The 14,760-nt window shown below is 33.8% G+C and overlaps 1 protein-coding gene across 8 annotated transcripts in view; it reads right to left on the bottom strand.

The window, feature by feature from the left end:
* Positions 1 to 14,760, bottom strand: part of LOC143247136 (uncharacterized) — a 43,701-nt gene that overhangs the window by 6,449 nt on the left and 22,492 nt on the right. For 3 of the 8 annotated variants that reach the window (XM_076494726.1, XM_076494725.1, XM_076494728.1), the window contains one exon: positions 13,031 to 13,143. In XM_076494726.1, coding sequence (XP_076350841.1) covers positions 13,031 to 13,143 — 113 coding nt within the window. Of the gene's footprint in view, positions 1 to 3,272; positions 3,463 to 4,215; positions 12,651 to 13,030; positions 13,144 to 14,292; positions 14,404 to 14,760 lie in introns of those variants that run through there. The other 5 variants (XM_076494730.1, XM_076494729.1, XM_076494731.1 and 2 more) reach the window with 4 other exon arrangements.

The raw sequence follows: 14,760 nt of genomic DNA, 5'->3' as shown, positions 1-14,760 counted from the left end.
AAAAACATAAGACAAGCATATTGTCTTATTGTTTCAGATGCTGGAGAACAATTTTTCATAAAACTTTCCTTAAAATCCATCATCCACATGCAAACACGAACCAACTTGGGAAAGTTCTACAATAAATGAGTGAATTGTACTCAGACCTTCAGCCTCTTTATCCCTCTGCATCACTTTCATTTCCATACCATTGTAGAACTTCTTAAGTTTTTAGCCTCTTACAAAATATGTAATGTACAATAAAGTTGTTAATTTATCCTGTTATACGGTTTCTCTTGCCTGTCAATAGCTGTTTTGCACACAACAGATGCTTCTTTAGGACCAGTACCATAATATCCACATAAAACTTTAAAATCAGGATATTCTATTTTTCCACAAAACGAGTAATTTGTATATGCAAAGAATTAAAGAGCATCATAAAAGAATTGCTCTTATTATTATTAAGGAAATTATTCAGAAACCAAATCAAATGTATTTTATTAGTGCCAACTTTCCTTTTATCTAGTGTACTGAATAGATAAACATTTTTTCTATCCTCTTCTTTCTCAAATGTTTGTGTTTTTTCATAATCTCCTGTTGTTTTTATCTTTCCATCTCTCTAACATCCCTGTGCTCTACTATACTTCCTGCTGTTGTTCCCTTTCCTTTATTTTTCTGTTCTATTCAATTTCTCATGAACCACAATAGTTATTCATAAGAGGCATTGCCCAGGAATTTTACTAAACTTGTAAGAGAAGATACAGGCAAAAACTATTTCAAATAGCAGAGTTGTTCTTGAAATAACATATAAAATCTTATATATTAATGACTGAGGTTGATAAAAAATACTGATAATAGCAAAAATATTGGTTTTCTGATTTTAGACAAAACTCATCCATTTGTTTCTCATTATAATTATTATTCCTGTTTCACAAGTATACATTTTATTCAAACCAGGATAAACTTGTTTAAAAAACTCCTGTGCAGGTCGTACAACTATTTTTATGTTAATTCTTGAAAAAGGAGTAGAAATTTTATCAGTTTTAATTGTGACTGGTAGATAATCTCTTCAAAGCCATTCACACACCAAGGCTTACAGAAAAAACAACTAGCTACTAAACAAACTCTTGTGAAGGTTGTGGGACCATTTTTAAATTGAATCTTTATGCCAAAGTTTCCACCCTCTAAAATTTTCTGATTTCTTTTTTCACTACCAACAGAAGCTTTCCAAATCCACTTAAGCACCATTATACTAATCAGAAAACTTTGTTTTATTACAGTAATTTTTCATTCAGTATAAAAGGGCCTGGAAGGAGACTTCAAGTAGCTGAGTTAGTCTCAAATTTCCCATGCTATACTAGAATAATTTTAAAAGAGGAATAAGAAAGTTAAGGTGGAGTATGTAGTTCATTCTTAAATCTTTTATGCTTTATTGCATACTTTTTCATCATTTTAGAAAATATTGGAGGATGGAAGTAACCTACTGTGGAATTTTTAGGGTGGTTTTATTGTTGTTCTTCTACTTTAAGAAAAATTAGAAAAGGTTAAGGGTAGAGGTTAGGAGGAACATTTAGTACAAATATTTTTAGCATGATCTTTTTTTTTTCCCTACTTTTAATATTATAAGTGGTTTAAAGGGTAGCTACCATCCCACAACTGGCTGCTGGCAGTGAAAGGAAATAGAAGTTGATACATTACAGTTATAAGCACTCAACAATGCACCTTTATTTGATTTTCTATGACTGCTAACCAGTTTTTCATCTGTGTTTGGATCATTTCTGAGAAATAGGATATCAGTTCTATCACCACATATAATTTCTGTTATGACCTTAAACTTATGACTGAAAAAATGGCAATAAAATTTCAAAATAAAAACACTTTTAAGGCTTAATTTATATTAAATTCATTACTGTTTTATGATGCTGATATTAATCACATATTTAAAACTAATGTAATTAATATAATAATAGTTTTGATAGTGTCTCCAGCTTTATAAATATTTATTATAATTTTACAAAGCACTAAACAAATGCTATATTTTACTGAAACATGGACAACTGTAAATAATGCAGTACTCAGTATGTCACAGGGCAGTTTTTAAACTAATTCAAGTGCCTTTGTTTTTTTGTTTTTTTTTGCTCTGAAGAATTTAACTCTATTATGACAGGCCATGTCATCAAGTTTGTTGACTTGCATCAAAAATGTTATGAAACTACTATTTTATGCATTTATGTCATTAAGCAAATATAAAACAGTATACTAGAATTCAAGTTTTAGTATTATACTAAATTTCTTAAGGCTTAGCAACCTATGACAACAGCAACTAGGTAGAAAGTTTGTAAGTAGAAGAGATAATTGTTTGTTTTACTTCTTTATTTACTGTTCTGTATTTTAAGAAAAATAAGTTTTATAACTTATTTGTAACTAGTACTAATGTATATAATGTATAATAGTTGAAATGTGACTGTATTTTACAAAATACTAGTCAACTAAACACACTCAAGACAGGTCAATTTGTGAAGGTCAGTTTTATATTCTTGTATATGGTAACATGAGTTAATGTGCACTGCATCATTGTACCTTCTATCAAATAGGCCAACAATGACTGAAAGTTCAATATAATAAAAATAATAATATATATAAATGTATAATGTGATGATATTTAAGCTATTTGGATTAAATACTTGTATTTTCAAGTTATAATTAAGAATCATTCAACAAAGTAAAAAGTATAATTTACATTTACTTCCTAACTTGTTATAATGGTTTTGAGATTGGTTAAATCTGTCGAACATGTAAAAAGATTCTGATTCGACAGCAAAAATAACAGATAAAATATAAAGATTTCTTAAAAACATTTGATGATTATCTGGAGGTTATAAAGATTTCACATATAAAATTTGCTAATTTTCTAATGCATAAAAGTATTTTTAATCTTAAAATGAAAATTACTTTGCACATTCTGTGGTCAACATTCTGAAAGAAAAAAATTATGAGAAAATTTTGAATTAAAAAATCTTAGTACTTAATTCAAAAATCTGCTATCTTATGTACACAAACCTTGTAATATTTGTCAATAACTAGCAAAATTCTGTAAACATATGCACAAATTATCAAAAATCATAGTATAATTACTTGGTTATGGGTTGGGTGGAATACACCCAACTTGTTAGGGTTAAGTTCTTCACTTTAAGCCTTTGAAAAATCCAGTGTTTTACAAATGGCCATTTATAGGAAAATAATTTGTGCAACTTATAGCTTATTAATTGGAAACTGTCACATTGAGGATTCACCATTTCTCAAGTTTGCTGTTGATCTTCATCCTTCTATGATTTTCTTTGACTATTTCAGCGAGTTTTCTAACAGTACACAATTACCATAGTAGATTTCTCTACTCTTTAGAATGGTGATTTGTTCTACTGATTTATGTACTTTGGTTGTTGAAAGTGTGTTTACACTAAACTTCAGGCACAAAACAACTTGGCAGAAGTAAGCTGTTGAAAAACATGTAATATTCAACTCAATGCATATGGCAAGTATGTAGCTTAAAATTTATTATCCATAAATGAACATAAAAACTTCACAAAATAATTAAAATATGTTAATTTAAAATTGTCAAAAAGAAGAGAAACAAACTGAATCAAAATGCAAAGATTATTTTCTCAAACTTACAACTTGGAATGTTAAAAAAAGTATGAAAAACTAGGCTGAAAACAGTTTCTACATTATTTTCTCAAATTGCAAATATTTATTGTTACTCCATTAAAATTGATAAGGACTATAAATAATGGGGTCAAAATTGTCAAGAAAGGTGTGTAGTACAAAGAGACAAATATCTATCTGAAATACATTTTTAGGTAAGGAAACTGTTAACATCAGAAGAAGTAACTCTCTGCAAAGAAAGGTAGAGTCCCATACTGAAAATAACAAAGGGGCTGGAGCTGTTGTTTTTTACTGAAATAGAATAAAAAAGGGAAAGCTCATAGGCATGACTTCAGTGAGACTAGAAGTTATCTAATGGAACAACACCCTGTATGAAATTGCAGGAAGTATTCTCTGCTGAATATGTTGCTGTTTATTCATTCATATATTGCATTTACATTACAGAGAAATTTACAGTAAAGAATATCTGATTAAATTCAGTGCCAGTGGTAATGTGTTACATAGCTGAATGCATTGTGAGAAAGTATAGTATGGCTTGGACATTAGGCCATTTCTACTTAATGAAATACTTACATAATATAGATATTGCAATGGCAGAATTAGGGAGTTGGTTGGCATTTATTGATGCAAAGCATATCTGCATAAAACACCTGCTAAAAATGGAAAAGTAAAATTATTATAAAATATAAAAAGAAATCAAGCTAAAATGAAACAATGTCCAAAATTTGGATAGAATATTTAAAAAGAATTGAAAAAGCCAATGTCTTATAAAAAGTTAAAAATGCAAGGAAGGTAGACAGTATCACCATCACCTGTGACAATGTTCAACACCAGGGATAAACTCAAAGAATAGAAATGCTTAAAATGGTGCTGCTACTCACAGTCATAATGATGGCACAACATTAAAAAGTAGGCTGTTGTGATTTGAGTGCAAAATGTTCACACACTGGTGAATCAGTCCTGGATAAAAAAAAAAGGATGAGTTAAAAAAACTGTAACCAAAGCATAGGCTAGTTACAACTTCCTCCTTCTAATCCTTACAAAAACAAGATAGCCACCACTGAACTGAAGGTCTGATCAGGAAAAGTTTATGATGTTGCTACTCCAAGTTGACTGTCAACTGGCACAAAACAGAGCCTTCAATAAAGGACAGTAATCCATATACTGGAGAGGCATGGCTGTGACAGCACCATAGCATATGGACTTAGCTGTGGTGTTAGTGAGCTCATTCTTATGAATATTGACATAGTCAGGCATCCAGAAAACTGTACAAAAATAAAAAAATAAAGAAAAATAGGCCTATCATTTCAGACTATCCATGAGAACATGATGAAAACTAATACTAAGTAATTCCATGGCCTTTAGATAGCTAAGAGAATCAGTGTAAATAGTACAACTGGTGTACTACATAGCTTATATGTGATCCAAGGCAAGAAAAATGGTATACAATTCAGCAGTGAACAGAAATTCAAGAGATGATCCTGTGAGTAACCACCAAGTCACAACAAATCATGATAAATCCTACAGAATCACCTGATTTCAAACCATTGAAAAAAGATGTTCGCTCTTGAGGAAAACTTCCTTGATTGATGTCTCAAGTTAAATCATGTGGTCCAAGATGGAGTGCTTTTCATAGAACTCACATTGGGTGGAAGAGAGAAGGTTATTTGATTTGATGGGTTGGTTGTTTGGCATTTTGTGGCACAAAGCAACTAGGCTATCTGCACTAAATAACCAGTAAAAAAAAAAGTAAAGTAAAATTATTGAAATTTGTAAAAAGGAATCACGTCAAAACAAAAAATATATTTTTTAAATTAAAACATAAAATAGCATTAAGAAAACCAATGGCAAAAGAAATGGCATATAGTTATGCAGTGAACAAGAAAAAACTGTAGAGGAGATTCTATGCATAACAACCAAACCACAATTAACCATGGCAGAGCCCACAGAATCACCTGATTTTGAACCTTCTGTATAAATGGGATTGGAAGAATGGTTCAAAAGATGTTCTGCAAATAAAAGACAGTATTTCCAATTGGGAGAATCTGATTTTCTCAGATAACTTAAAGAAAGGTCACATTTGGGGATGGACTGACCAGTAGATACAGCAGTGTCATCTAAAACCAGACCCAATTCATCCAACTGTGCCTGGATACAAAGGCCAAAAAAATAATGGCAGATTGTCTGTTCTGAAAAAGCATGGCCCACTGAGGAAGGAAAACACAACTCTAGGTGGGATGGTGTGGTAAGGATAGAAGTTTTGAAGCAAACGGTAAAGACAGTTGCAAACAGCAGAGGTGTGGAAGATGTTCATGAGACTCCATGTATAAACTTTGAACTGGGGGAGTGTGGAAAGCTCATGATGAAGAATGGGATCCAGCATCTTCAAGGCAAAGGTCCTGGCAGAGTCATAGACCAGAGACCCATAGTCCAGTTTTGATCAAATAAGAGCACAATATATCTTTGACATAGAACATCAATCCACTCTCTAAAAGGTGGAAGAGAGGGTATAGAGGATGTTCAGTGCTTTTGTACATTTGACTCATAGCTGCTTTATCTGTGAAATAAAGGTCAGCTTCAGTCAAAGATAAGCCCCAAGAACTTTGTTTTGGAACCATATGAAGCACAACTTCAACAATGCAAAGTTCAGGAGTGAGGTGAACACCCCGTTGGTGGCAAAAGATCATGCAAAATGTTTTAGAAAGAGAGAAGTTAAAACCATTTGCTGTGGTCTACTTCAGTAAGTGATTGAAGGCAGTCTATAGCTGCTGCTCAATAAACCTCATGTTCAATGACTCACACAAGATGTGGAAGTAGCCGACATAGAGTTCATTTGCAACAGTAAGAGAGAGTTGTCCAATGATGGCATTAATCTTTATACAAAAAAGTGTGACCCTCAAGACACAGCCCTAAGGGACTCCAAGGGTTGGGTGGCCAGTCTTTCTCAAAATGATAAGAAAATGATCACTGTCCTGTAGGTTACTGTCAACCCTCCACAAAAAGTGAGAAAGTAGTGAAGGGGAGCAGACTGAGAGATCAATAGCAGTAAATGACTGACTAGGCGCATGAAAATAAGTATAAGAACCAGTACTAAAGAGAGAAAGGTTGTAATCTGAGAACATATACTCAACAGAATGACCCCTCCCATCAATATCTGTACTTCTCAAGAAGGGATTATGTTGATTAAAATCCCCCAGGATTAAAAAGAGAGATGGCAACTGTTCAATGAGAGCATCAATGTTTGATTGACCATCGGTCTCTTCTGGAGACAGATAGAGAGAACAAACACTGATGGTATGATCAAAGGAAATGCAGATGACTATGGCCTCCAAGGACATGTTAAGTGGCAAAACCAAGGTGGGCATTTGTTGATCGACCAGTAGTGCCACCCCTCCATGCACTCACCCATCACACAACCTGTCATTTCTGCACAAAGAAACTGTTGAAAGGTGACTGTATCAACAGATTTCCTGTAAGGAAAGACATAAAGGATGGTAAGAAACAATCAGTGCTTTAATGTCATCCAGATCAGAATATAATCTTGGACAGTTCCACTGTATCAAAGTGGGCATTTTTACTTATGTATAGGCAAATTGGATGGAAAGCCTCCTGTTTCCGACCATGTCTTTTTTTCTTTATTCGAGAGAGGTCTATCAACCTCCATGGATCCTGCCCTGGTTGACTGGGAAGGTCTTTGTCATTGGAGAAAGATTCCAGCAACTGCAGATGTAAACAGTTGATCATTCTGCATCTCAGAGCTGAGAAAATAAGATGAGCCCAAGGAAATGCCCATAACTGGAGCCAAAGGAAGTAAATTCATGGATCTGCTGGAATGAATGGTACGGACAAAGATGGGTGTTGACATTGATTCATTAACTTTCTTTACCAGAGATGTCAAAAGACTTTTCACATGATTTGAAAACAGAGAGATTTGTCTGCACTCTCACTGTAGCAGTGGAAGGAAGTGCAGCAGCATATATCTGAGATGAATTAGTGGACTGTAACTTTCAAGTCCTTGAGGTAAGAAATGTTGTGAATCATTTTCAAACACTGGAAACATCTGAGAGAGTTTGGAATATATGGCTGTACCTTGCAATTAAGACAACCTGTCTTGATGGTGGCAGGTGGACATGGTGATGTAAATGTCAAAATTAGGACAATGGTTGGCATCACAATTCCATCTTTGCAAATGGGATATGCCTCACTTAAGAAACTCCTTGGGTGGAAAAACCAGTAAGGATCTCTGACTTGGGGATGATCTTCAAATCTCCCACAACAGTAGCTCTTCGTGACAAATTCAAAGTTGTATGGGGAGTAACCTCAATGGGTATATCCCCAATGTCCTTAGAATGCAAGAGGAATTCACTGTGTTTAGGAGTGGATGTTTCTACCAGTATGTTACCAGAATGAAGCTTTTTGACAGACTTAGGAGAGCCAGCAATTCCCTCTAGTCCCCTCTGAATAAAAAAGGAAGATATTTGTCCTAAAGATATGACTGATAAAGAGTGTAATATCAGAAAATGAGATACAGGTTGTTTACCTATGGTCTGTTTTTAGTTTCTTTTTAATTTGATTATGGTGATCCATGATAAAGAAACAATGTTTTGGTGCCCACTGATCCCACCCACCATAAAGCTCCACGAGGAGATGCACTACAATGCCAAAAAAGAACACTGCAGCAATGCCAGGGTTTTGTTAGCATTATATCCAAACACCGACAGTCAAATACAATGTCCACAACACCCATTGAGAACATCCAACACTGGTATTTGATTGACCCTAGCCCAAGTGGACCAGTCAATTGACCCTGGGGGGAGCCACCCCAAGGCTACCCATCTACAAGAATTAAAGGCCAAATTGTTGTGTTAGGGTTGGACCCTCAACCACCAGGATCTTCTCCTCCCCTTCAAGGGTCACTACGGACGACAAGAATGTGGATGGATGTTTATATTCCAGAGGAGGTAAATTGAAAGAGCAGAACCTTCTTTTGAAAGTTCCCTCACAACATACAGAACTCCACAATGAGGAGTGTTTGATTTGAGGAACCAAAGAAGATGAACATTAACCATCCTCTATGAGACATCAGAGAGACAACTAGTCAAAACAACTAGACAATATTTAGATGGAATCTTGGTATCTTTCCCAGGCTTAACAAATGGTATCCCAGGCCCATTCTTGAGTCTTCCATGCTTTCTAGTAGCAAAGACTCCACCAATAGAAATGTATCAAGGTCTTACACATAGATTGAGCAGCTGCCTGGACAATACAGTCAGTCACTGCTACTACACAGTCTATATCAATAGCAGACAAATGACACCTGGATAATTCTGAAAAAGTAGTGAAAGAGGCCGAGTTGGATTGGTCTAACTTCCAATGAGGCATGTGGGTCAGGTGGTATCAACTATGGCCAATCTTCCTCAAAACGACAGGAAAATGATCACTGCCCCATGGATCACTGTCAACCCTCAAAGAAAAGTGAGAAAAAAGTGAAGGAGAGCAGATAGAGATCAATGGCAGTAAAAGACTGATTAAGTTAATGAAAATAAGTATAACAAACATATTTAATAGACAAAAGTTGTGATCTGAGAAAATATGACCTATGAAATGATTCCTCCAATCAATATTAGCATCAACCCAGATGGAATTGTGCCCACTGAAGTTTCCCAGGATCAAAAAGGAAGAAATTCAAAGTAGCATGAGGAGTAACCTCAATGGATATATCCCACATGGCCTTATAATTCAGGTGTTCAATGTGTTTTGGTGCAGATGTTTCCATCAACATGTCCCCAAATGTAGTTTCTTGACAGACTGTAGAAAGCCAATGAGCCCCTCTGAACCTTCTTGAATAAGAAAGGGAGGCATTTGCCCTAAAAATTTTTCAGACAAAGAATGGAGTACGAGAGAATGAGTTACAGATGTAGAATGAGTTGGAGATCAATGTTCAGAGTCATCAAGATGCGGTTGTTTACCTATTAGATGTTTTTTAATCATTTCATTTTCTTGAAGATTTGGGAGATCCATATTATAAAGAGAAAGATTCACTCCCACTGATCTAACTGACAACAATGCAAGAGTTTCATAAATACTATACCTAAACACCGACATCAGATTTAAGGTCCACGATACTCACAGAAAATGCTCAACACTGCTACTCAGTTGACCCTAGCCCAACAGAACCAGCCACTGACACTGGGAGGGGAAACCCTAAGGCTACCTGTCTGCAGAAATTCAAGGACAAAGTAGTGTGTTGGAGTTGAACCCTTAAACACCAGGATTCTCTTCTCCCCTTCATGGGTCATGATGCATGAGAAATACATGGTTGGATGTTCATATCCCAGAGGGGGTAAAGTAAAAATACATAATCTTACCTGTTCCTCTCACCATGTACAGGCATTCACATCAAAAGGGTTTAGGGCAGGGGTTCTTAACCAGGGGTGCGAGGATGCCCATGAATAATTAAAGCAAATCTATATTTTTACATAAAAGTATGCTTTATATTTCTCCAGGGGGTGCGAGAAATGATTACTGATTTGAAAAGGGTGCAAACACTGAAAAAGGTTAAGAACCGCTGGTTTAGGGAGAAGGGACTCACTTATATTGTGAAGCAAGTCCAAGTTTCATCTGACTGGAAACATCCACCAGTAACAGTTCTGTAGATATTTCAATAAGCTGTCTTGTATTACACTCCCAGAGAATATCATAACACTATGTCTGAAACAAAGGATGGATTAAACCAGCCTCTTACCAAAGGAAATGCACTATTTATAGAAGAAACTCCCCATATTGACATCCCCCATGACTTGGTACTAGGAAAGTAAGGGTTCGCACATGCTTCACTAGAAGAATTCCAGGGAGTGTACAAGGACCACTTACATTAGACACAATCACCTGAAGGTCACTGCAGAGAGAGGAAGTGCAATGAGTTGCTGTGGCTAAAGACAGCAAGCATGAGACAGGGACTGGACTACACTTGGTTCTGTCTACTTTCTATTTTTTGTTTTTTCTAAAATGTGTGGAAATTGCTATGTCCATTATAGAAATATACTACCAAAGCAGTCTTGAAGAAAATCCTTCTCAACATTGGACACTGAACAATTTTGGCAATTTCTTCCGCATTCAGTGCAGATTTTGAGTAAGCATTGTCTGTGAAGGAATATCTGTAACTCTTGTGAGTTTCAATGGCACCAATCACAAAGAATGTAAGGTGTGGTTCCTAATGTAACATTTGCTACACTTCATTTTTTGTTGTTGTTGTTGTTGTTAAAAAACTTGCAATGTATTAGAATATGTACAAAAAATATGGTACACACATGGAGGCACCGTGATACATGTGAATAAAATGGAAATGACTGAAAAAGCACAAAAGATAAAACTCAGCACATTATATCTTCTGGTAAATAGAAGAAAGGCACAAAAGCCCAGAGACACCGCAAACATTTCAATGATGAAAGCAATTTGAAACAAACGTGTCAAATAAAGTCCATATACCTGCAAAGGTGAGTGAAGAAAAGAGGCAAGAAAAGCTGTGACATGCCAAAATTGGTAGAAAGAGAAACATAAAAAACATATGGTCAGTTTCACCCACAGGAAAATATTCAAAATGGATGAGTTGGTGAACCTAACAAGTCAAAGTGGAAGAAAACAATTTCTGAGAGGAAGTCTGCTATGGTAAAATAGGCAACAGTAGTTTCTATGAAAAGAGGCAATCAAAGCAAGATTGTAAATGACAGTAAGTACAGAATACAAAACACAACTGGGATCAGAAATACCATAAAATGATGAAATATATGGAAAAGAGAAATGACAGAACACATTTGATCACTCAAAGTTTTTATGAAGAAGGAAGACCCTTTTTAGCGCAGGGGACCCTTAGCAATGTAATAAATTAGCTGATAAATGAGAATATAAGAATCTGGTTGAATAAATGAAATTAAGTTGAGAAATAACCACTTCGTGAAGGAAATATTTGAATATGTCATAATAAAAAAATAAAATAGCATGTCCAAACTCAAACACTACCAAACAAGAAGTTATGGTTCAGTAGAAGCACACAGAGTTACATGTATCTTGTGAGTATGCTATGTTCCTACTGGTGGAGAATTGACACATGATGATTTATGAAAGACACATCAGAATCACTCAATTCCATTATGGGGAGGGGAAGGCTTGTGGCATGCATAAAAAAAGTTTGCATGCAGAAGGCAGCAATGAATGACAATGACTAATCTTAATAGTAAATGGAAAGACCTTGTCAGAATGTTGCTTGTACTCTGAGTGAAATTGATTATTATTTATTCAGAACACAATGTTAATCAATTTGTAATTTGATAGACGGTAACTTTGTTTTCCTATCAGTTATACACAACGTAGAAGTAAACATGAGACAGAACTATTAACATACCCTGAGAGAAAGGATGTAACTGTTAGGTGCAACAGGGAGGGTCTAATTTTTTATTGATAGCTCTTTAACCACAAAATAATTATAGTTTGTCTGAGCAATAACACTTCATTAATGAGTAATTAACATTTAATTTTTTACTCTTTCAAGGGGCAGTGGAAAAATAGAGAAGATGAGATGTTAAAATATGTCACATGTCATATTATGAGAAATTCATGATTTTTAAAATATTTCCTTTAAGAATTAGGAACATAACACTCAATACAAAATATGGACTATTAGCTAAGTGTTTATGCTATACTTGTTGGTATAACATAAACAAAAAGTAATTAAATAACATTTTAAATTTAAGACAAAAAGACTGTCATACTTAGTAATGGATATCTGGGAAGAGAGGGTTAAATGATAGGATTAATACATCAAGCTTGATTGAAGTTTAGAGCTTATAAACTTATCATTGATTAAAATCCTTATTAATTACAAAAATATATGAACAAGGTACATTAGTATTTCTTAATTTTAACATAAAACCTATGAGGTCCCTGTCCAGAACTCATACAAATGCAGAGGAATTATTTCATATTCGTAATGCAACGGTTGATCTAACAGTCTTTTTCAATGCACATCATCATAGAAATATAGAAGAAAACAGGAAAAAAGAAATGAATGATAAAATTTACTTTCAAGCTAAAATGCTTTATTTTCATAAATTTTAAGGAAATACCTATGTATTTAGAAAATTAATTCTCACATCAAATTCAACTCTAAACAAATTATTCTGACAAGAATATCACTATAAATTTGTTTGTTTAAAATTAAACACAAAGCTACACAATGGGTTATCTGTGTTCTGCCCACCATGGATATTATCACCTGGTTTCTAGTTGTAAGTCTACAGACATACCATTGTGCCACTGAGGAGTTCACTATAATTACTTAATCAATTTGTTCAAGTAATAAAACTGGAAAGGTTTTTAATCTCTAGATTACCTCCATTTTCTCTGATACTTCACCATAATTCTCTTCTCGTTCTTCTTTTACAACACTATATTCAAAACCTGTGTGTGAAAATTCTTCTTCAAAAAACTCAGTTTCTCCTGTTCCTGGAGATATAAACAAACATATTAAATAAATGTGTAAAACAAGAGAAAAATCATTACATTTTCAAGTAATAATAGTTTCCCGGAATTAATAAATGATTGTTACATCTTTTGCAAGTGAAGACGTAATACAGGCTTTTTTTTTACTTTTACTAATAATATTGCTTATGTTTAAAATTCCTTTTTATGACTTTTTGATGGATTGTTTATTTTTTATGAAAATTATTTTGCACTGCAATCTTAACACATGGATTCAGGACTAATCTGTATCTCTTTGGGTACACTACCACAATTTATTACTAGGAATATTTCAGAAAATATGGTTAAAGGCAAGGGACCTATCTGATAATGTATTGCATTCATATTATAATAAATTATATCATTTCTGCACATCATACCAATTACATTCAATCAGTTTGTGATTGTATTTATTACCCTTTATGTTATTTTTAGTTCTAAACTTTAATAACTCTATTTCAGACGTTCCTGTTATTTCAATGAAAGGAGTTAATAATATACAATTGACAAGTAATAATGTAGCAACACTGAAACATAATTAAAGCTTTATGAAGTATTCTCAAATGTAGGAAGTTTTAATGAAGAATGACAATCACAGTTCTCACACTGTTTATCTTACATAACAACCACAGCCACATTTTTGTACTGTTTTCTTTAACAAATAGCCACATTCATAGTTCTCATACTGTTTATCCTTAACAAACAACCATAGCCTTAATTCCTATCCTGGTTATCCACAGCTAAATTAAATAATACAGTTGTGTAGCCTGTATAATAAAGTTTTATAAATAAAGTCTATGATTAGGAGAGTAGCTTAATTCTAAATTATTGTGCCTGAAGTCTGAAGACAGGGTTTCTTTTGGCTTTCCACACTGTTTTTGACACACAAATACCAAATCACGTTCTTGCTAATTTTAATTATATTTCAACAGTTTTATTTTGAAAATATTTTACAATTGATATTTTATCCTTTCCTTATATTTATTTATGTGCACAATTTGTGAAGAGAAAAAGTTAATATTTTTCATTTCTTCATATATGTAGCATTTGCCTGTCAACAAAATAAATCATTTGTAACTTTTTTAGAATTCTACTACTCATCCTAATGATTTTTTATTAAGAACCTATTAATACCTGAAAATCTATCATCTATTTCTTCATTTTCAAACATTCCCCTTAGTTTCCACAGACCTTGGCTGAAACCTTGTTACAGTGTTAAGTGGGTTTATCGTTTCAGAAACAGCTCTAAAAATGTTTAAATATGATTGTATAGAGCAAAAATAAGGTTGTCAAGTCACAATATAATATATACATTTACTACATTTTTAATAGTTTTGTAAACTTTCATTCCATCTGTTCGTGAATTGTGAAAGTATGTATAAAACTATATCTGTTTGAAAGCTACAAAAGTTTCTTCAATGAAAATGCGTCAAATAATTTGAGATAAGGCAAGCTTATACAGTTTAAAGGTATGTTAAATGAGTAATAAAGAAAACTATTACAGGTTTAACACAGTGACAAACATAGAATGCTTAGAGAAGATTTAGTAATCACCAGATATAAGTAGTTTAACTCAACACTTGAGCTTTAATAAAAGTATCT

The sequence above is a fragment of the Tachypleus tridentatus genome, chromosome 3 (genome assembly GCF_004210375.1).
Source record: "Tachypleus tridentatus isolate NWPU-2018 chromosome 3, ASM421037v1, whole genome shotgun sequence".
Classification (NCBI taxonomy): Eukaryota; Metazoa; Arthropoda; class Merostomata; order Xiphosura; family Limulidae; genus Tachypleus; species Tachypleus tridentatus.
Note: the sequence above shows the minus strand (reverse complement) of the source record. Positions and strands in the feature narration are given on the sequence as shown.